General features: G+C 48.8%; 1 protein-coding gene across 1 annotated transcript in view; it reads right to left on the minus strand.

Annotated features, from left to right (window-relative positions):
- LOC144607541 (SH3 and cysteine-rich domain-containing protein 2-like) overlaps positions 1-21,614 on the minus strand; it is a 69,785-nt gene that overhangs the window by 17,412 nt on the left and 30,759 nt on the right. Inside the window, exons 2-3 of the mRNA XM_078424435.1 lie at positions 16,856-16,948; positions 748-904 (exon numbers count right to left, since the gene is read on the minus strand). Of these exons, the coding sequence (XP_078280561.1) occupies positions 748-904; positions 16,856-16,948 (250 nt within the window). The remainder of the gene's footprint in view (positions 1-747; positions 905-16,855; positions 16,949-21,614) is intronic.

Consider the following 21,614-nt stretch of genomic DNA (forward strand, 5'->3'; position numbering starts at 1 on the left):
CACAATGTAGAACCAACAAACTGCAGATACTGGTTTACTTAAGGAAAGACACAAAATGCTGGAGTAACTCACACAAACCTGCATGTTTTTGGAGTGTGGGAGGAAACCAGAGCACCCAGAGAAAACCCACGCGGTCACAACGAGAACGTACGAACCGATTTATTCACAAAATGCTGGAGTAACTCAGCAGGTCAGGCAGCATCTCGGGAGAGAAGGAATGGGTGACGTTTCGGGGCTGGCCCGCCCCCCCTGACATCAGTCTGAAGAAGGGTCTCGACCCGAAACGTCACCCATTCCTTCTCTCCCGAGATGCTGAGTTACTCCAGCATTTTGTGAATAAATCGGTTCGTACCAGCGTCTGCAGTCATTTTCTTAGAGAACGTACGAACTCCGTACAGACAGCACCCGTAGTCAGGATCAAACCCAGGTCTCTGGCGCTGTGAGGCAGCAACTCTACCGCTGCGCCACCGTGCCGCCCCCATTGTGATGGTTGTTGGGAAGCAGCTTTTAGACTCTACTTTGGGCTTTAGAGATGCAGTGCAGATGGCCCTTCGGCCCACCGAGTCTGCCCCGACCAGAGCGCCACCTAATGGCGGTACACGTCGCAATTAAGGGCATGCTCTTAGACGTGACCTTAACCACCTGCCTTAACCCGAGACAACGCGAGCTTTGTGCAAGGTCAGAACTCCGGTTGCACAGAAGGGATGGATGGTGGGAGTGGGCAGGGCAGGGCAGAACGACAACAACCTCGAGCTATCCAGATGGAAGCCAGAGCCAGCTCCTTCCACGAGCCTGGCACTGAGCAGAGCTCTGTCAGGGAGCTGTGGAGTCGATCCAAAACCAGCAAGACTTCTTTCGGCTTAAGTGCATCTGATGCCGCAATGTACCAGAACTGAGGAGAGTGCTGGAATTAAAAGTTGGTGCTTTGATTCAGGGCTTGCTGAGCCTGCAATCCAGTCACCACGTCGTGGTGTGTCTCGCTCGGCCCTCCGCCCTCCACTGGCTCAGCAGCGACCGTTGACAAGGATGGACACAAGGGATGCCCAAGCTGGCGTCCTGCCCCGCGAGGTGGCACTGAGGTGGTCAGTGGATTGTCCGGTGGATGCATCACAGCACGGTTTGCAAGCAGCTCCATCCAAGACCGCAGCAACTTGTGGACGCAGCACTGACCATCTCCCAAACCCACCTCCCTTCCATTCACCCCATCTCCACTTCACGCTGCCTCGGCAAGGCCAGCTGCACAATCAAGGACCAGTCACGCACTCTCTTCTCACCTTTCCTGTCGTGCAAGAGGCACAGACGTGTAAAGCGTGTGCCCAGAATCGGGGCAGTGTCTCATCAGGCAACTGAACCATCCTATCAACATCTAGACTACAGTCTGGAACTACTACCTGCCTCATTAGCGACCCTTAGACTGTCTTCAATCAGACTTTACCTTGCACTGAACATTATTCCCTTTATCTAGTATATGTACACAGTGGACGGCCCAATTGTAATCATGTACAGTCTCTCCGATAGAGAGAGCTAGATAGAGCTCTTAAGGATAGCGGAGTCAGGGGGGTATGGGGAGAAGGCAGGAACGGGGGTACTGATTGAGAATGATCAGCCATGATCGCATTGAATGGCGGTGCTGGCTCGAAGGGCCGAATGGCCTACTCCTGCACCTATTGTCTATTGTCCGATTGGCACACAACAAAGGCTTTTCACTCCACCTGTCTTTGGTTGTACTAAAGGCGTCAGGGTTTTTTTGCAGTAGAATTGTGGTTATTAATTTATTGAATTATTTTTATTACATATCTGTGTGTATTGTGTTTACAGGCTGCTGAAAGCAAACGTTTCATTGTTCCACAGATAGACACAAAAGTGCCGGAGTAACTCTGCGGGTCAGGTAGCATCTCTGGAGATAAATGATAGGTGATGTTTCAGGTTGGGACTCTTCTGGTGACGCTGGGCAAGTGGCGGAGGAATGGCTCATGGAGTTTAATCCAGACAAATGTAAGATGTTGTCTTTTTTGAAGTCAAACCAGGGGAGGACTTTCACAGTGAAGGGCAGGGCTCTGAGGAGTGTCGTCGAGCAGAACGATCTAGGAATCAAAGATACTAGAGGAGCAAGATAGACCACTCAACCCTAAAAAACCGTAGCATGTCACGGCGCCAATTTTAGTAGGCAGAAACTTGCCGAAACATTTAAAAAGAAAAATAACACAAATCTGTGAGTTGATAGATGAGATATATTCTGCATTTTAATGGTATCATCACACATACTGTTCCCCCAAAACACTGATTACACTGCGAGAGGCATAGCGAACGGCGGGCTTTGCCTACTAAAATGGCGGCCGTTACGCTCCTTTGCGTGCTACACTTCAGCGTAGGCGATCTCAATGGAGTGGTCCATCTTGTTCCTCTAGTATCTTTGCTAGGAATACAGGCACAATTTACTGAAAATGGTGCTGATCATAGATAGGGTGGTAAAGATGACTGTTGATACATTGATCTTCATCAGTCATGGGCACTGAGTGTATAAGTTGAGATACGTAACAGTTGTACAAGACATTGGTGAGGCCGCATTTGGTGTACTGTGTTTTGGTAACCTGGTATAGAATGGATGTCAGGCACAAAAAGCTGGAAAGCTGGAGTAACTCAGCGGGTCAGGGCAGCATCACTGGAGAGAGGGAATGGGTGACGTTTTCGGTCGAGACCCTTCTTCATACTGGGTCTCGACCCGAAAAGTCACCCGTTCCTTCTCTCCGGTGATGCCGCCTGTCCCGCTGAGTTACTCCAGTGTTTTGAGTCTATCTTCGATTTAAATTAGCATCTGCCAGTTCCTTTTTTACATCAATTTAGAATGGATGTTGCCAAGCTGGGAAGTACAGAGACGATTTCTGATGCCAGGACTTCAGCCACAGCAAGAGACTGGGCAACGTTCGGACTTCATTCCTAGAAGTGCAGAAGGCTGACGGCTAATCTTATAGAATCAATGAGGGGAATTGATAGGGAGAATGCACGGGCGCATTTACCCAGGGTGAGAGAATCAAGAACCAGAGGACATAGGTTCAAGGTAAGAGGGGAACCTGAGGGGCAACTTTTCCACTTAGAGGGTGGTGATTAAACAGAATGAGCTGCAGGAAGAGGTAGTTGAGGCGGGTGCAATTGACAAAATTTAAAAGACACCTGGACAGGTACATGATAGGAAAGTTTTAGAGGGATATACATATATATGGGCAAAGGGGACTAGTTCAGATTGGGCATCTTGGCCAGTGTGGATGAGTTGGGATGAAGAAAGACATAAAATGCTGGAGTAACTCAGCGGGTCAGGCAGCATCTCTGGAGAGAAGGAATGGGTGACGTTTCGGGTCGAGACCCTTCTTCAGACTCTTTCAGTTGAGTTCAATTCAGTGGGTTGAAGAGCCTGACTTTCACATTGCTCCATCTGCTACCCCTCATGGGCCAAGAGGGGCTGGGATGACAGGGATATACAAAAGGCAAATGCAAGATGTTTTCATGCGAGATTAATGACTCTGCAACACAGCAATAGCTTCATAGAGAAATTATTATGTATTCCCCTTTGATAATTCGAAATTGAGTTAAATGTCAAATTGTCTGAATTACTAACAGACGGGGCAGCCTAATTGGTTTTAGGAACCGTTGCACTTCTAATAAACTGTCTTTGTTAGAAACACAGATATTTCCGAAGAAGAGTCTCGTTCCGAAACGTCACCCATTCCTTCTCTCCAGAGATGCTGCCTGAGCCGCTGAGTTACTCCAGCATTTTGTGTCTATCTTCGATTTAAACCAGCATCTGCAGTTCCTTCCTGCACAGAATTTTTTTTTCTCTCTGTGTGTGTGTGTGTGTGTGTGTGTGTGTGTGTGTGTGTGTGTGTGTGTGTGTGTGTGTGTGTGTGTGTGTGTGTGCGCGTGTGTGCGTGCGCGCGTGTGCGTGTGCGCGCGCGTGTGTGTGCACGCGCACACACATATATATATGTATATGTATACAATAGACGCAGGAGGAGGCCATTCGGTCCTTCGAGCCAGCACCGCCATTCAATGTGATCATGGCTGATCATTCTCAATCAGTACCCCATTCCTGCCTTCTCCCCATACCCCCTGACTCCGCTATCCTCAAGAGCTCTATCTAGCTCTCTCTTGAATGCATTCAGAGAATTGGCCTCCACTGCCTTCGGAGGCAGAGAATTCCACAGATTCACAACTCTGTGTGAAAAATATTTTCCTCATCTCAGTTCTAAATTGTCTACCTCTTATTCTTAAACTGTGGCCCCTTGTTACCTATATATATATATACGTGTGTATGTGTGCATATATACACACACCTTTTTTTCCTCGTTTATTATATAGTTTACAGTGCACTAGGTTTACATATTCTGCTGTGCTGCTGCAAGTAAGGATTTCATTGTTCTATCTGGGACAGACGACAATAAAACACTCTTGACTGTTGATTTGTTCGTTCACGTTGTGGGCCTCAGCCCTCAGTGACTGCGTTTACTCCTCAGTAGCTGCAAAACAACCCGGATCGTAGAAACAAGGAGCTGCTGGTTTACAAGAGAAGACACAGAGTGCTGGAGTAACTCAGCGGGCCAGGCGGCATCTCAGGAGAACAAGGATCGATGACATTCTTCACATTGTGAACTGTGAGGAAGATGCTATGAGGTTGCAGGGTGACTTGGACAGGTTGTGTGAGTGGGCGGATGCATGGCAGATGCAGTTTATGTGGATAATTGTGAGGTTATCCACTTTGGTGGTAAGAATAGGAAGGCAGAGTATTATATGAATGGTGTCAAGTTAGGAACAGGGGACGTACAACGAGATCTGGGTGTCCTAGTGCATCAGTCACTGAAAGGAAGCATGCAGGTACAGCAGGCAGTGAAGAAAGCCAATGAATGTTGGCCTTCATAACAAGAGGAGTTGAGTATAGGAGCAAAGAGGTCCTTCTGCAGTTGTACAGGGCCCTAGTGAGACCGCACCTGGAGTACTGTGTGCAGTTTTGGTCTCCAAATTTGAGGAAGGATATTCTTGCTATTGAGGGCGTGCAGCATAGGTTTACTAGGTTAATTCCGGAATGGCGGGACTGTCATATGTTGAAAGACTGGAGCAACTAGGCTTGTATACACTGGAATTTAGAAGGATGAGAGGAGATCTTATCGAAACATATAAGATTATTAAGGGGTTGAACACGTTAGAGGCAGGAAACATGTTCCCAATGTTGGGGGAGTCCAGAACAAGGGGCCAACAGTTTAAGAATAAGGGGTAGGCCATTTAGAACAGAGATGAGGAAAAACTTTTTCAATCAGAGAGTTGTGAATCTGTGGAATTCTCTGCATCAGAAGGCAGTGGAGGCCAATTCTCTGAATGCATTCAAGAGAGAGCTAGATAGAGCTCTTAAGGATAGCGGAGTCAGGGGGTATGGGGAGAAGGCAGGAATGGGGTACTGATTGAGAATGATCAGCCACGATCACATTGAATGGCGGTGCTGGCTCGAAGGGCCAAATGGACTCCTCCTGCACCTATTGTCTATTGGTACATTCTGACAGCCACTGATATGTGTTATTCAAAATGGAGTTTGCACTGTCTCTGACTGCAGTTTATCTCTGCTTTCTTGTTGTCAGCTTCTCTGAATTAACAACGATCTATTCTACATTTCCCTGGATCACCATTCCCTTTGTTCTGTTTTCGCACCTGACACTTCCTTATCCACTCCCCCTGACATCAGTATGAAGCAGGGTCTCGACCTGAAATGTCACCCATTTCTTCTCTCTCCAGAGATGCTGCCTTGGCCCGTTGAGTTACTCCAGCATTTTGTGTCTATCTTTGTGTTACTCAAATACACCTTTTAATCCTCTGGATGCTAATTTTGCTGGCGTTAAATATTCACGCGAAGAAACTACTGCATGCTTCAATATGATTAATATTTCACCAAGGTGACGCTGTTGCTTTAAATATCTCCCCGTGTACTGTCAAAAACGTAAATTGTGGAATGGAAAATAAAATGGAAATTGCACAGGGCATTCTTCTAAATTATAAATAGATGCCTCTGAGCTGTAATTATACATGGTTAATTTACAGTTAAAATTACTCCCTCTTCCATCCACATGCAACCAATTTCCCCAAGCTAGAGTATTCACATAGAAACATGGAAAATAGGTGCAGGAGGAGGCCATTCAGCCCTTCGAGCCAGCACCGCCATCCATTGTGATCATGGCTGATCGTCCACAATCAGTAACCCGTGCCTGCCCTCTCCCCATATCCCTTGATTCCACTAGCCCCTAGAGCTCTATCTAACTCGTTCTTAAATCCATCCGGTGATTTGGCCTCCACTGCCCCTCTGTGGCAGAGAATTCCACAAATTCACAACTCTCTGGGTGAAAAAGTTCCTCCTCACCTCAGTTTGAAATGGCCTCCCCTTTATTCTAAGACTGTGTCCCCTGGTTCTGACTTGCCCAACATGGGAACATTTTTCCTGCGTCTAGCTTGTCTAGTCCTTTTAATAATTTTATATGTCTCTATAAGATCCCCTCTCATCCTTCTAAACTCCAGTGAACACGAGCCTCTGCAGAGGGCCAGCCCAGACCATTCACTGAGGTAGTGACCATTCACTAAGATGCGTTTTGTATCTTACCGAAACGTATATGATTATTAAGGGGTTAGACACGTTAGAGGCAGGAAACATGTTCCCAATGTTGGGGGAGTCCAGAACAAGGGGCCACAGTTTAAGATAAGGGGTAGGCCATTAAGAACTGAGATGAGGAAAAAACTTTTTCAGTCAGAGAGTTGTGAATCTGTGGAATTCTCTGCCTCAGAAGGCAGTGGAGGCCAATTCTCTGAATGCATTCAGAGAGAGCTGGATAGAGCTCTTAAGGATAGCGGAGTCAAGGGGTATGGGGAGAAGGCAGGAATGGGGTACTGATGAGAATGATCAGCCTGATCACATTGAATGGCGGTGCTGGCTCGAAGGGGCCGAATGCACCTATTGTCTATTGTTAGCTGCTTTCCACTGCTGGGGTTACCACATCTGCAAAGACTCATAAGTATTTGCTCTCTCCCTTTTACAGTGACCCAAAAGGCTTCCGATCCCGTGCACTCGTTTGTTAAGTAGTGTTCAGACTTGAATGAAGAAGGGTCTCGACCCGAGACGACACCCAATCCTTCTCCCCAGAGATGCTGCCGACCTGCTGAGTACTTCCAGCATTTTCTATTTTTAAGTTTTGATTTCCAGCATCTGCAGTCGTTTAAAAAAATTTAAATCCTTTCATTGTTTTTATTTGAAACATTTATGATATTCCCTTTACGTTCTAGGTTGACTTTGTTGGCTGTGAGAATGAATTATTAAGATGGGATTCTGACAGCCTTGCTTTATTTTTAAAGTAAGTTATTTTTTAAAAGGTTGAGGAGAAAGTTGTGAATAACTTTTCTTCCGAGCCTCAGTCACCTTTTGGTGAATAGCGTTCGCCTCTCGGGCGGCGCAGTGGCGTAGCGGTAGAGTTGCTGCCTCAAAAGCGCCAGAGACCCGGGTTCGATCCTGACTACGGGGGCTGTCCTTGCCTTCTCCCCGTGACCTGCGTGGTTTTCTCCGGGTGCTCCGGTTTCCTCCCGCACTCCAAAGAGGCGCGGGTTTGTTGGTTAATTGGCTTGGATAACGGTTGTAAATTGTCCCCAGTGCGTAGGATAGTGTTAGTGTACGGGGATCGCTGGTCGGCGCGGACACGGTGGGCCGAAGGGCCCGTTACGCGCGGTATCCCTAAATTTAAACTCTCATAATCCATTCATTTCACACTGGCCATCAACTTACGAGAATGATCCCTGGAACGAGTGGGTTAACGTACAGACGAGCTTTCGATGGCACTGGGCCTGTACTCGCTGGAGTTTCGAAGGATGAGGGAGTACCCCATTGAAACTTACCCAACAGCGAAGCTTGGATAGAGTGGATGTGGAGAGGATGTTTCCAACCGGTGGGAGAGACTAAGACCAGAGGCTATTGCCTCAAGATAAAAGGACGTGCCTTTAAACAGGAGATGAGGAGGAATTGCTTTAGTCAGAGGGTGGTGAATCTGTGGAATTCATTGCCACAGAAGAGTCCAAGCCAATGGATGTTTTTAAGGTGGAGAATGATAGATTCGTGATTAGTACGGGTGGCAGGGGTTATGGGAAGGGAGGGGGATGGGGTTGAGAGGGGAAGATAGATCATCCATGATTGAACTGTGGAGTAGACTTGATGGGCCGAATGGCCTAATTCAGCTCCTACACATGAGATTCCCATGGGGCCCAGACTTAGTTAAGGATGGCGGGTTTTCAGGAATTAAAATAGGGACCTCTGTGAAATATTTGGGCTTTGGGAATTCGACAGGTCCGTTTAATTTTAAACATTAGAAGGTTTTTATCTCCAAAATTCATTAACCAAGTTCAAGTTGACAAACAGGTATTTAAGCTCATATTATAGGGTGATTAGTTCCAGTCATAAAACCAGCTCACTGGAGCCTTTGTAAATTACAGTAGGTTTTAAGCAAAAACAGACATGGCAGGAATAGGATAGTCCAAGGCCGAGAGAGACATTCTGAAGCTCCAGAAAAACACCAATGGTGGCACAGTGATAGAGTTGCTGCCTTACAGCACCAGAGACCCAGGTTCGATCCTGACCACGGTGCTGTCTGTATGGAGTTTGTACAACCTCCGGTTTCGTCCATCGCTGCAAAGATGTACAGGTTTGTAGGTTTAGTGAGTTTGGAGATTCAGTGCCTGAACAGGCCTTTCGGCCCACCGAGTCTGCACCGACCAGCGATCCCCGCACATTAACACTGTCCTGCGCAAGGGACAATTTCTTACATTGACGCCGAGCCAATTATCCGACAAACCTGCACGTCTTTGGAGTGTGGGAAGATACCCGAAGATCTGGGAGAAAACTCATGCAGGTCACGGGGAGAAGGTACAAACAAGCCCCCTTAACCAGGATGGAACCAGGGCCTCTGGCGCTGTAAGGCCTGCAAATCTATCGCAGCGCCACCGTTAATTGGCTTTGGTAAAATTGTAAGTTGTCCCTGGTGTGTGTAGGATAGCGTTAGCGTGCGGGGATCGATGGACAGTGCAGTCTAGGTGGGCCGAAGGGCCTGTTTCCGCCACTGTATCTCGAAACTAAACTAAACTTGGTGTTGTCAAGGAGTGTTTCGCATTAGAGTACTGGCCAGAACATGGTTTAAATAAAAAGGCCTCCAAGTCCTTCATATAAATGGTCAGCTGTGTTAGTAGGCCGAGGAATTGCAAATGGAGTTTAATTCGGATAAGTGCAAGGAGTTTCATTTTGCAAGACAAACTAAAGAAGGATTTTTACAGTGTTCAGCAGGGCCTTGAGGAGTTTGGCAGAACAGAGGGTCCTAGGAGTAGAAGGATCGTCATCATTAAGGGTATTATAGTCTGGAAGTTACATTGGCGTGGCAGAGGCGTTGGCAAGCCTGCGTATGGAGAGTCTGAAGAAAGGTTCGGACGTCACCCATCTTTTTTCTCCAGAGATGCTGCCTGTCCCGCTGAGGTACTCCAGCATTTTGTGTCGGAAGGAACTGCAGGCGCTGTTTAAACCAAAGATAGGGCACAAAAAGTTGGAGTAACTCAGCGGGTCAGGCAGCATCTCTGGAGAGAAGGAATGGGTGACGTTAAGGGTCGAGACCCTCCTACAGATATCTTCGGTATACAACCAGAATCTGCTGTTCCTTCCCACTCACGGAGTGCGAGTTCACCTTTGGTGACCCTGCTTGAGAACGCTATTCCCTTCTTCAGACGTACATTTAGGGTCGGGACCCTTCTCTAGAGACCCCGGCCACTCCCTCTTCTCCCCTCTCCCATCAGGCAAGAGGGATAGAAGCGTGAAAACGCACACCTCCAGATACCTTCTTCCAGCTTCGTACCATAGCTAAAATCAAACCATTCCTCCAATTTGACGACATTGAAATAGTCATCCACGCATTCATCTCCTCCGCCTAGACGACTGCAACTCCCTATACACTGGGATCAGCCAATCATCCCTGTCCCGCCTGCAACTGGTCCAAAACGCCGCAGCGAGACTCCTGACGGGTACCCGTAAAAGGGACCACATCACCCCGATTCTGGCCTCTCTCCACTGGCTCCCTGTACGGTACAGAATCAACTTCAAGCTCCTCCTATTCACATATAAAGCCCTAAATGGGCTTGCCCCCACCCCCACCCTATTAAAAATCTTCTAACCCACCACTCTATCTCCAGGTCCCTCAGGTCGGCCGACTTGGGGCTACTGACTATCCCGCGGTCTAGGCTTAAGCTCAGGGGTGACCGAGCTTTTGCGGTTGCAGCTCCTAGACTGTGGAACAGCATCCCTCTCCCCATCAGAACTGCCCCCTCCATCGACTCCTTTAAGTCCAGGCTCAAAACCTATTTCTACTCCCGAGCGTAGAGGCCCTCTGAGGGGGCGCTGTGAACTGTTTATGTATGTGCTGTTATGTTTGTGTGCCATTGTATGTTCGTTCTTAGTACCTGAACTGATGTACAGCACTTTGGTCAACGTGGGTTGTTTTTAAATGTGCTGTACAAATAAAATTGACTTGACCTTTGGTGTGCAAGCGAGGAATTTCACTGTGCCTCGTCGTGTGTGGCAGGGAAGTATTCCTGTTCCTATCCAGAGAAGCTGCCGGCTCCGCTGAGTTACTCCAGCACTTTGTGTCCTTCTATGGTTTCCTGCGTTCCCTGGGGTGACTCCGAAGACCGATGACTCCCTCAGTGCCTCTGACAGCCCGGACACGCGGCACGTGGATCATAGAGAGGCCCGGCGGCAAAAAATCAAAGGGCGAGAATAAACCGTGGCGAGATTCTTTCCCCGAAACATAGTCGGTGCCCCTCTCCAGCAAACCCCCAAAGAGAAGCCAGCACGAGGATTGTAAACTGCCCATCGGCAAGCTGCACACATTCCTGGGAGATGTCACTTCAAGTTACAGAAGCCAAACTCTAGAGTCGTAGAGAGTCATCGAGTCATACAGTGTGGAAACAGGCCCTTAATCCCCTCTCGCCCACACCGGCCAACAATGTCCCAGCTGCCCCTAGCCCCACTTATCTGCGCTTGTCCATAACCCTCTAAACCTGTCCTATCCATGTACCTGTCCAACTGCTTCTTAAACGATGGGGATAATCCCAGCCTCAACTACCTCCTCTGGCAGCTCGTTCTGTACACCCGCCACCCTCTGGGCCAGCTGATTGCTTGAATGCACGAGAGGTGACATTCCAAGCACACAGAGTACTTGCATCATTTATGAAGAGACTTTTTCTTTTACAAAGTAAAATCAAAGCTTAAGATAAAACTGTTGATCAGTTCATAAATTCATAAGTGACGGGAGCAAACTTAGGCCATTTGGCCCATCACGTCTAGACAATAGAAAATAGACAATAGGTGCAGGAGGAGGCCATTTGGCCCATCACGTCTACTCCCCCATTCAATCATAGCTGATCTATATTTCTCTCACAAAATGCCGAGTAACTCAGCAGGTCAGGCAGCATCTCAGGAGAGAAGGAATGGGTGATGTTTCGGGGCGAGACCCTTCTTCAGACTGATGTCAGGTGGGCGGGGCAAAGGAAGGATATAGGTGGAGACAGGAAGATAGAGGGAGAACCGAGATCCTTTGAGTTGGCCTCCTCTACAGCCTTCTGTGACAATGATTTCCACAGATTCACCACCCTCTGACTAAAGAAATTCTTCCTCATCTCCTTCCTAAAGGAACGTCCTTTAATTCTGAGGCTGTGACCTCTGGTCCTAGACTCTCCACTAGTGGAAACATCCTCGTAGAGAAAAAAAAGTTTGCAATTCATAGAAACATAGAAAATAGGTGGAGTAGGCCATTCGGTCCATCGAGCCAGCACCACCAAGCGACATGGTGGATCATCCAGAATCAATACCCTGTTCCTGCTTTCTTTACATATCCCTTGATTCCGTTAGCCCTATGAGCTATATCTATCTCTCTATTGAATACATCCAGTGAATTGGCCTCCACTAACATTTGTGGCAGAGAATTCCCCAGATTCACAACTCTCTGGCTGAAAAAACGTTTTTTCTCATTTCAGTCCAAAATGGCCTCCCCCTTATTCTTAAACTGTGTGACCCCTGGCTCTGGACTCCCCCAACATCGGGAACATTTTCCCTGCATCTAGCCTGTCCAATCCCTTAAGAATGTTGTATGTTTCTATAAGATCCCCTCTCGTCCTTCCAATTTCCTGTGTGTTCTTTATTTCCAACCCATTTTCTTAAGTTGAGAAAAGCAAATTCAAGGAGCAAATCTGATGTTATGCAAGACAATGACAATAGACAATAGGTGCAGGAGGAGGCCATTCAGCCCTTCGAGCCAGCACCGCCATTCAATGTGATCATGGCTGATCACTCTCAATCAGTACCCCGTTCCTGCCTTCTCCCCATACCCCCTCACTCCGCTATCCTTAAGAGCTCTATCCAGCTCTCTCTTGAAAGCATCCAACGAACTGGCCTCCACTGCCTTCTGAGGCAGAGAATTCCACACCTTCACCACTCTCTGACTGAAAAAGTTCTTCCTCATCTCCGTTCTAAATGGCCTACCCCTTATTCTTAAACTGTGGCCCCTTGTTCTGGACTCCCCCAACATTGGGAACATGTTTCCTGCCTCTAATGCGTCCAATCCCCTAATTATCTTATATGTTTCAATAAGATCCCCCCTCATCCTTCTAAATTCCAGTGTATAAAAGCCCAATCGCTCCAGCCTTTCAACATACGACAGTCCCGCCATTCCGGGAATTAACCTAGTGAAAAGGCAGAACACAGCTCGATCACAAGATATGCTACCACAGATCTAATGGTGCATTTGAAATAACCATTTACTGTGAATACAGATGACTGCGCTTGAATATTTATGAATAGATGTTTAGGTTTGCTCTCAAATATTTAGTGACAGAAAGAATTAGTGGTATTGTTAATTGTTAGGCAAAGAGGCTCTTAAATCCACGACTCCTGCATATCATTGCGATCAAATCAAGATCATCTTTTAACCATTAATGCCCCTTAATCTTACAGGAACATTGATTTCTCTAACTTCAGATAGTTCCTCTCTGTCCCCTCCCCCTTCCCAGTTCTCCCACTGTCTTCCTGTCTCCAACTACATCCTATCTTTGTCCCGCCCCCTCCCCTGACATCGGTCTGAAGAAGGGTCTCGACCCGAAACGTCACCCGTTCCTTCTCTCCCGAGATGCTGCCTGTCCCACTGAGTTACTCCAGCATTTTGTGATACCTTCGATTTGCACCAGCATCTGCAGTTATTTTCCTACACTGCCGTAATCTTACAATGTTATTATACATTGATTTTTTCAGATTTGTCACCAGGATACATTCCAGAAATTCATCTCAACACAATAGGCGACAAGGGATTTAAGGGAGAATGTAAAAACACAGAAAATTACCGGGCCCATCATCTGTTTGTGCCTATCAAAAACGTCTGTGATCTTGTTCTATGTCTGTATAAAACTTGAGAGTCATCAAGGTACAACAGAAGTCTTTATTACAATAACTCAATGCTGGCAGCAAGACAACTTAAAAATGGCTGCAACCACACGATCTGGCTGCACACTTGCACACTGATTACAGACACAGACAGAGATAACCATCCCTTTGTCCTGCGCAGCGCCACCTGCTGCACGGGAGGAGCAACGGGTCCTCCCACCCCACACGGTCCACCAAACATCACAAAAACTTTCTTAAATGCCACCATTGTATTGGCCTCCACGACCACCACTGGCAGCGCCTTCTAGGCGCCCACCACCCCCTGAGTAAAAAAACATCTGTCACGTTCACCTTCCAGCGATGCCCACTAGTCCTTGCCAGTGCCACCCTGGGAGCAAGCTTCTGTCTAAAACGTTTTCTCCGCCTCGCAATTTTGAACACTTCAATCAGGTCCCCCCTCCCACCAACCTCCAGCCCTCTGGGGAAAACAATCAGAGTTTGTCCAACCTTTCCTTGTTAACCAACCCCGAACTAAGGGCGGCACGGTGGCGCAGCGGTAGAGCTGCTGCCTTACAGCGAAAGCAGTGCCGGAGACCCGGGTTCGATCCCGACTGCGGGCGCTGTCTGTACAGGGTTTGTACGTTCTCCCCGTGACCTGCGTGGGTTTTCTCTGAGATCTTCGGTTTCCTCCCACACCCCAAAGAGGTGCAGGTTTGTAGGTCAATTGGCTTTTATTCACAAAATGCTGGAGTAACTCAGCAGGTCAGGCAGCATCTCAGGAGAGAAGGTATGGGTGACGTTTCGGGTCTTGACCCGAGATGTCACCCATTCCTTCTCTCCCGAGATGCTGCCTGACCTGCTAAGTTACTCCAGCATTTTGTGAATACCTTCGATTTGTACCAGCATCTGCAGTTATCTTCTTACACTAGGTTAATTGGCTTGGTATAAATGTCAATTATTAGTGAAGCCTCTAGAATAATTAATGAACTAGTGTGTTTGGGCGGTTGAGGCAGCTGATGTGGTTTGCCAGACTGCTGGACACTGGAATTTAGAAGGATGAGAGGGGATCTTATAGAAACATATTACATTATTAAGGGGTTGGACACGTTAGAGGCAGGAAACATGTTCCCAATGTTGGGGGAGTCCAGAACCAGAAGCCACAGTTTAAGAATAAGGGGTAGGCCATTTAGAACTGAGATGAAGAAAAACTTTTTCAGTCAGAGAGTTGTGAATCTGTGGAATTCTCTGCCTCGGAAGGCAGTGGAGGCCAATTCTCTGAATGCATTCAAGAGAGAGCTAGATAGAGCTCTTTGGGCTAGCGGAGTCAGGGGGTATGGGGAGAAGGCAGGAACGGGGTACTGATTGAGGATGATCAGCCATGATCACATTGAATGGGGGTGCTGGCTCGAAGGGCTGAATGGCCTCCTCCTGCACCTATTGTCTATGTATCTATGTCTCTATGAATCTGCTCAGCTCGATTTGAACACACTCGAGTGCAGTCGAGGGCTCCCTCAGCACTGTTGGTTCTGCTGGCCTAGTTGTCAAACCATATGACTGCTAACATGATCCAAGGAGACAGTGAGCCTTCAAGTGAAAGCGCTGAGACCCAAGTGCCCTTGTGCCAAAGGCAAGAGGAGTCGGTGGCACAATCCGTTCCTTTGGCACAGCTTACGTCCCCGACAGTGTAATCATGTCCCTCTCTGCAACTCAGCGGGTCAGGCAGCATCTCTGGGGAGAAGGAATGGGGGAGGTTTCGGGTCGAGACCCCACTTCAGACGGAGAGTGAGGGGAGTGGGAGACACAGAGATGTGGAAAAGGGTAAGGTGTGAAAACAAGACATCAAAGTGGGCGAAGGTCAAGGAAAATGAAATTTGATTGCTCCTTTTCTCCTTGTGAACCAAACAGTCAACACATTGACAGATTGACTTGGAAGATGCATGGAAATATTAAAGGAGTTGTGAGAGTGAGAGTGCGAGAGTGAGTGTGTGTCAGTGTGTGTGTGTGTGTGTGTGTGTGTGTGTGTGTGTGTGTGTGTGTATGTGTGTGTATGTATGTCAGTGTGTGTGTCAGTGTGTGTGTCAGTGTGTGTGTGTGTGTGTATGTGTGTGTGTGTGTGTGTGTGTGTGTGTGTGTGTGTGTGTGAGCCAGCGTGTGTGTGTCAGTGCGTGTGTGTGTGTGTGTGTGTGTGTGTGTGTCAGTGTGTGTGTGTGTGTGTGTGTGTGTGTGTGAGCCAGCGGGTGTGTGTCAGCCAGCGGGTGTGTGTCAGTCAGTGTGTGTGTGTCAGTGTGTGTGTCAGTGTGTGTGTGTGTTAGTGTGTGTGTTAGTGTGTGTGTGTGTGTGTGTGTGTGTGTTAGTGTGTGTGTTAGTGTGTGTGTGTCAGTGTCAGTGTGTGTGTGTCAGTGTCAGTGTGTGTGTGTGTCAGTGTGTGTGTGTCAGTGTGTGTGTCAGTGTGTGTGTGTGTCAGTGTGTGTGTGTGTCAGTGTGTGTGTGTCAGTGTGTGTGTGTGTGTCAGTGTGTGTGTGTCAGTGTGTGTGTGTGTCAGTGTGTGTGTGTGTCAGTGTGTGTGTGTGTGTGTCAGTGTGTGTGTGTGTGTGTCAGTGTGCGTGTGTGTCAGTGTGTGTCAGTGTGTGTGTGTCTCAGTGTGCGTGTATGTGATCTCTCATTTTCACACCTTGCTCTGCCATATCTCCGTCTCCCTCTCGCCTGACTCTCAGTCTGAAGAAGGGTCTCGACCCGAAACGTCACCCATTCCTTCTATCCCGAGATGCTGCCTGTCCCGCTGAGTTACTCCAGCATTTTGTGCCTACCTTCACTGTAAACCAGCATCTGCAGTTCCTTTTTATTTCACAAGATGCTGGAGTAACTCAGCGGGTCAGGCAGCATCTCAGGAGAGAAGGAATGGGTGACGTTTCGGGTCGAGGCCCTTCTTTATAAAGATGAGGGAGTGGGGGCCTGGGAACCGGAAGTTATCGAGGAGATGGAGAGCGTGTGAGGTGTCTTGGACGTAGGTGGGGAGGGATTTGACCAGGGGGGGGCAGGATGGAGTCGAGGTAGGTGGAAATAAGTTTGGTGGGACATGAGCAGGCAGAGACAATGAGTGCCGGGACAGTTCGGTTTATGGATTTTAGATAGGAGGTAAAATCGGGCTGTGCGGGGCTGGGGAATGATAGGTTTGGAGGCATTAGAGGGGAGAGCGCCGGAAATGGTGTGGCCCGTGATGGTGCTGATGATGGTCTGGTGTTGGTCGGTGGGGTCATGGTCCAAGGATAAGTAGGAAGAGGTGTCTGAGAGTTGTCGTCTGGCCTCGGTCCGGTAGACTAATCCCAGCCCGGACCACAGGCTCGCTCTCCCTCTGCAGCTCATTCCTACACTCACTGCCAGTGTCTTCTGGTGATAAAGATTGTGCACAGTGAAGGACATGAAGTTCATCGGCACTTCAAACTGCAAAGCCTTTATGAAATAAAATATCTGCATGAAATATTGGGCTGACAGTAAGCATTTGCCTGGTGTTAAATGTTATTGTAATGAACATGTGCACAGTGTAAATTGCCACAGTGTTAAATTATCCACATAACAAAGTTCAATGAGTTAATGGCAAAGACTAGGGCTGATGTTTAACACACGGTAAACAACAGTCAACACACTGACAAATTAACCAGGACAGTGCCTGGACGGTTGGAAAGCAAGGATGTGGGCAGGGTTGTGTGTGTCTGTCTGTCTGTGTCTGTCTGTCTGCGTGTGTCTGTCTGTGTCTGCGTGTGTCTGCGTGTGTGTCTGCGTGTGTGTCTGTGTGTGTGTCTGTCTGCGTGTGTGTGTCTGCGTGTGTCTGCGTGTCTGTCAGTGTGTGTGTGTGTGTGTGTCTGCGTGTGTCTGTCTGCGTGCGTCTGTCTGCGTGTGTCTGTCTGCGTGTGTCTGTCTGCGTGTGGCTGCCTGTCTCTGTCTGTCTGTGTCTGTCTGTCTGTGTCTGTCTGTCTGTGTCTGTGTCTGTCTGTTTGTGTGACTGTGTGTGTGCGCGTCTGTGTGTGTCTGTGTGTGTGTGTCTGTCTGTGTGTGTGTGTCTGTCTGTGCCTGTGTCTGTCTGTGTCTGTCCGTCTCCGCGCGTGTCCGTCTCCGCGCCTCTATCTGCGTGAGTGTCTCTGCGTGTGTCCATGCGTGTGTCTCTGCGTGTGTGCGTGTGTGCGTGAGTGTCTGCGTGTCTGTCTGTGTTTGTCTGTGTGTCTCTGCGTGTGTGTGTGTGTGTGTGCGTGTGTGTCTGCGTGTGGGCGTTCGTGCGTCTCTGCATGTCTGTGTCTGTGTCTCTGTGCGTGTGTGTGTGTGTGCGTGTGTGTCTGCGTGTGGGCGTTCGTGCGTCTCTGCATGTCTGTGTCTGTGTCTCTGTGCGTGTGTGTGTGTGTGTGTGTCTGCGTGTGGGCGTTCGTGCGTCTCTGCATGTCTGTGTCTGTGTCTCTGTGCGTGTGCGTGTGTGTGTGTGTGTGTGCGTGTGTGTCTGCGTGTGGGCGTTCGTGCGTCTCTGCATGTCTGTGTCTGTGTCTCTGTGCGTGTGTGTGTGTGTGCGTGTGTGTGTGTGTGCGTGTGTGTCTGCGTGTGGGCGTTCGTGCGTCTCTGCATGTCTGTGTCTGTGTCTCTGTGCGTGTGTGTGTGTGCGTGTGTGTGTGTGTGTGCGTGTGTGTCTGCGTGTGGGCGTTCGTGCGTCTCTGCATGTCTGTGTCTGTGTCTCTGCGCGTGTGTGTGTGTGCGTGTGTGTCTGCGTGTGGGCGTTCGTGCGTCTCTGCATGTCTGTGTCTGTGTCTCTGCGTGCGTGTGTGTGTGTGTGCGTGTGTGTCTGCGTGTGGGCGTTCGTGCGTCTCTGCATGTCTGTGTCTGTGTCTCTGTGCGTGTGTGTGTGTGTGTGTGTGTCTGCGTGTGCATGCGTGTGCGTGTTTGTGTCTGTGGAGTTTGCACGTTCTCCGTGACCATATGGCTTTGCTCCAGTTCCTTCCCCCTTCCAGAGACGGGCGGGTTTGTAGGATAATTGTCCTCTCTAACCTGCCCCTAGTGTGCAGGGTGAGAAAGCCTTCGAGCATTGAACTGGTGAATGGGTGATCGATGGTCGGCGTGGGCTTGGTGGATCAAGGGGCCTGTTTCCATGCCTTATCGTTCAATCAATTAGATAGAAATAAGGAGAAAATAAGAGGAAAATGCCGCTATCATTCAGCTTCCTGAGGCAGAATTCACATGCCCACATCGATAGCAAAGTCAATATTGTACCGTCCTTTGTTACAGGAAGAATTCACAATGCACAACAACTACATTTAATAAAGCCTAAACCAGCCCACAGGACAAACAGCTAATATCTGCTGCCATTCTTCTCATGTTTCACGGAAAGCTACGATTTCATCATGAAAGCCAGAGCTGTCATAACAAACTCCCACACAAGCATATGTAGAGCCGACCAACGACAGAGCAGAGCTGGAGACTGCACATCACACAGCTTACTGCCTTTGAAGTGGGGACTCTTGGCCCCCGTATAAAGTGACCCGATGCGCTACATTACAGGGAGCCCAATAATAGCTACATCTCTGCGGCCAAGCCAACACTTTGGCAGGCAATATTAAATGGACCTTCTGCCACAGAATATGTGACATCGCCCATTTTGGCAGCAATTAAATGCCGCTCGGCTACAAAGTTCCTCTAGCTGTTAAGATACTGCCGCCAGAGACCCCGGCAGTATTGAGTTTTGAGTCAGGACCTTTCTTCAGACTCCTGACTTGAAGGGTCCTGGCCCAAAACGTCACCTATCCATGTCCTCCACAGATGCTGCCTGACCCGCTGAGCTACTCCAGCACTTTGTCCCTTTGTGTAAAACAGCATCTGCAGTTCTATATTTCACTTCCTCCAGCAGTTGGTTTCTTTGCAAAAACATAGCCACCATTTGAGACTCCAGAGATACAGCATGGAAAAAGGCCCTTCGGCCCACCAACTCTGTGCCGACCAGCGATCCCCACACACTGGTACTATCCTACACACACCAGGGACAATTTACAATTTTATCTGAGCCAATTAACCAACAAACCTGCCCGCCTTTGGAAAGGGGGAGGAAATCAGAGCACTTGAAGAAAACCCACACAGGTCACGGGGGGGACGTACAAACTCTGCACAGACAGCACCCATAGATTTTAGATTTAAAAAAAATAGATTTAGAGATACAGAGCAAAAACAGGCCTTTCGGCCCACCGAGTCTGTGCCGCCCAGCGATCCCTGCACACTAACACTATCCTACACACACTAGGGACAATTTTTACATTTGCCCAGCCAATTAACCTACAAACCTGTACGTCTTTGGAGTGTGGGAGGAAACTGAAGATCTCTGAGAAAACCCACGCAGGTCACGGGGAGAACGTACAAACTCCGTACAGACAGCGCCCGTAGTCAGGATCGAACCCGAGTCTCTGGCGCTGCATTCGCTGTAAGGCAGCAACTCTACCGCTGCGCCACCGTGCCGCCTGTCCCCCATCCCGTAGTCGGGATCGAACCAGGGTCTCTGGCGCTGTAAGGCAGCAACTTTACCGATATGCCACCAATTGTCAGTTCACTCATTAAAGACACACTCAAAGACAATGGGGATGAGGTTCCGAAGATTTGGATGTTTAGCCGGCACTGTACAAAATCAAGAGTGCAGGAAAACAAAGCTGCAGATGCTGGTTTAAATCGAAGTTGGACACAAAATGCTGGAGTAACTCAGCGGGTCAGGCAGCATCTCAGGAGAGAAGCAATGGGTGACGTTTCGGGGCGAGACCCTTCTTCAGACTGATGTCAGGGGGGCGGGACAAAGGAAGGATCTAGGTGGAGACAGGAAGATAGAGGGAGATCTGGGAAGGAGGAGGGGAAGAGAGGGACAGAGGAACTATCTGAAGTTGGAGAAGTCGACGTTCATACCGCTGGGCTGCAAACTGCCCAGGCGAAATATGAGGTGCTGTTCCTCCAATTTCCGGTGGGCCTCACTATGGCACTGGAGGAGGTCCATGACAGAAAGGTCAGACTGGGAGTGGGAGGGGGAGTTGAAGTGCTCGGCCACCGGGAGATGAGTTTTGTTAATGCGGACCGAGCACAGGTGTTCAGCGAAGCGATCGCCGAGCCTGCGCTTGGTTTCGCCGATATAAATAAGTTGACATCTAGAGCAGCGGATGCAATAGATGAGGTTGGAGGAGGTGCAGGTGAACCTCTGTCTCACCTGGAAAGACTGTTTGGGTCCTTTGATGGAGTTGAGGGGGGAGGTAAAGGGACAGGTGTTGCATCTCGTGCGGTTGCAGGGGAAAGTGCCCGGGGTTGGGGTGGTTTGGGTAGGAAGGGACGAGTGGACCAGGGAGTTACGGAGGGAACGGTCTCTGCGGAACGCAGAGAGGGGAGGGGATGGGAAGATATGGCCAGTGGTGGGGTCCCGTTGTAGGTGACGGAAATGTTGGCGGATGATATGTTGGATCCGCTGGCTGGTGGGGTGGAAGGTGAGAACGAGGGGGATCCTGTCCTTGTTGCGAGTGGGGGGAGGAGGAGCAAGAGCGGAGCTGCGGGATGTAGAAGAGGCCCTAGTGAGAGCCTCATAGTCAGAGGTCTCGACCAGAAACGTCACCCATTCCTTCTCTCCCGAGATGCCGGCTGACCCGCTGAGTTACTCCAGCATTTTGTGTCTACGTACAAAATCAAGATCCATGTTTACACGGTAGCTTTTAGTTGGCAACTACGTCAATTCTTAAAAAGATCTTTCCATGACTATATTAAGGTGCCGTCATCTGTCTGCATTCCCCCGCCAACAACGAAGTAATAATTCCCACTGTCCTACTTTATAGTCTGGGTAATTATTCTCCGGGAAATAAATCATAAGGTCATAAGGGATAGGAGTAGAATTAGGCCATTCGGCCCATCAAGTTTACTCCTCTACTCAATCATGGCTGATCTGTCTCTCCCTCCTATCCCCATTCTCCTGCCTTCTCCCCATAACCTCTGACACCCGTACTAATCAAGAATCTATCAATCTCTGCCTTAGAAATATCCACTGACTTGGCCTCCACAGCCTTCTGTGGCAAAGAATTCCACAGATTCACCGCCCTCTGACTAAAGAAATTCCACCACATCTCCTACCTAAAAGAACGCCCCTTAA

Source organism: Rhinoraja longicauda, chromosome 29 (assembly GCF_053455715.1).
Source record: "Rhinoraja longicauda isolate Sanriku21f chromosome 29, sRhiLon1.1, whole genome shotgun sequence".
Taxonomy (NCBI): Eukaryota; Metazoa; Chordata; class Chondrichthyes; order Rajiformes; family Arhynchobatidae; genus Rhinoraja; species Rhinoraja longicauda.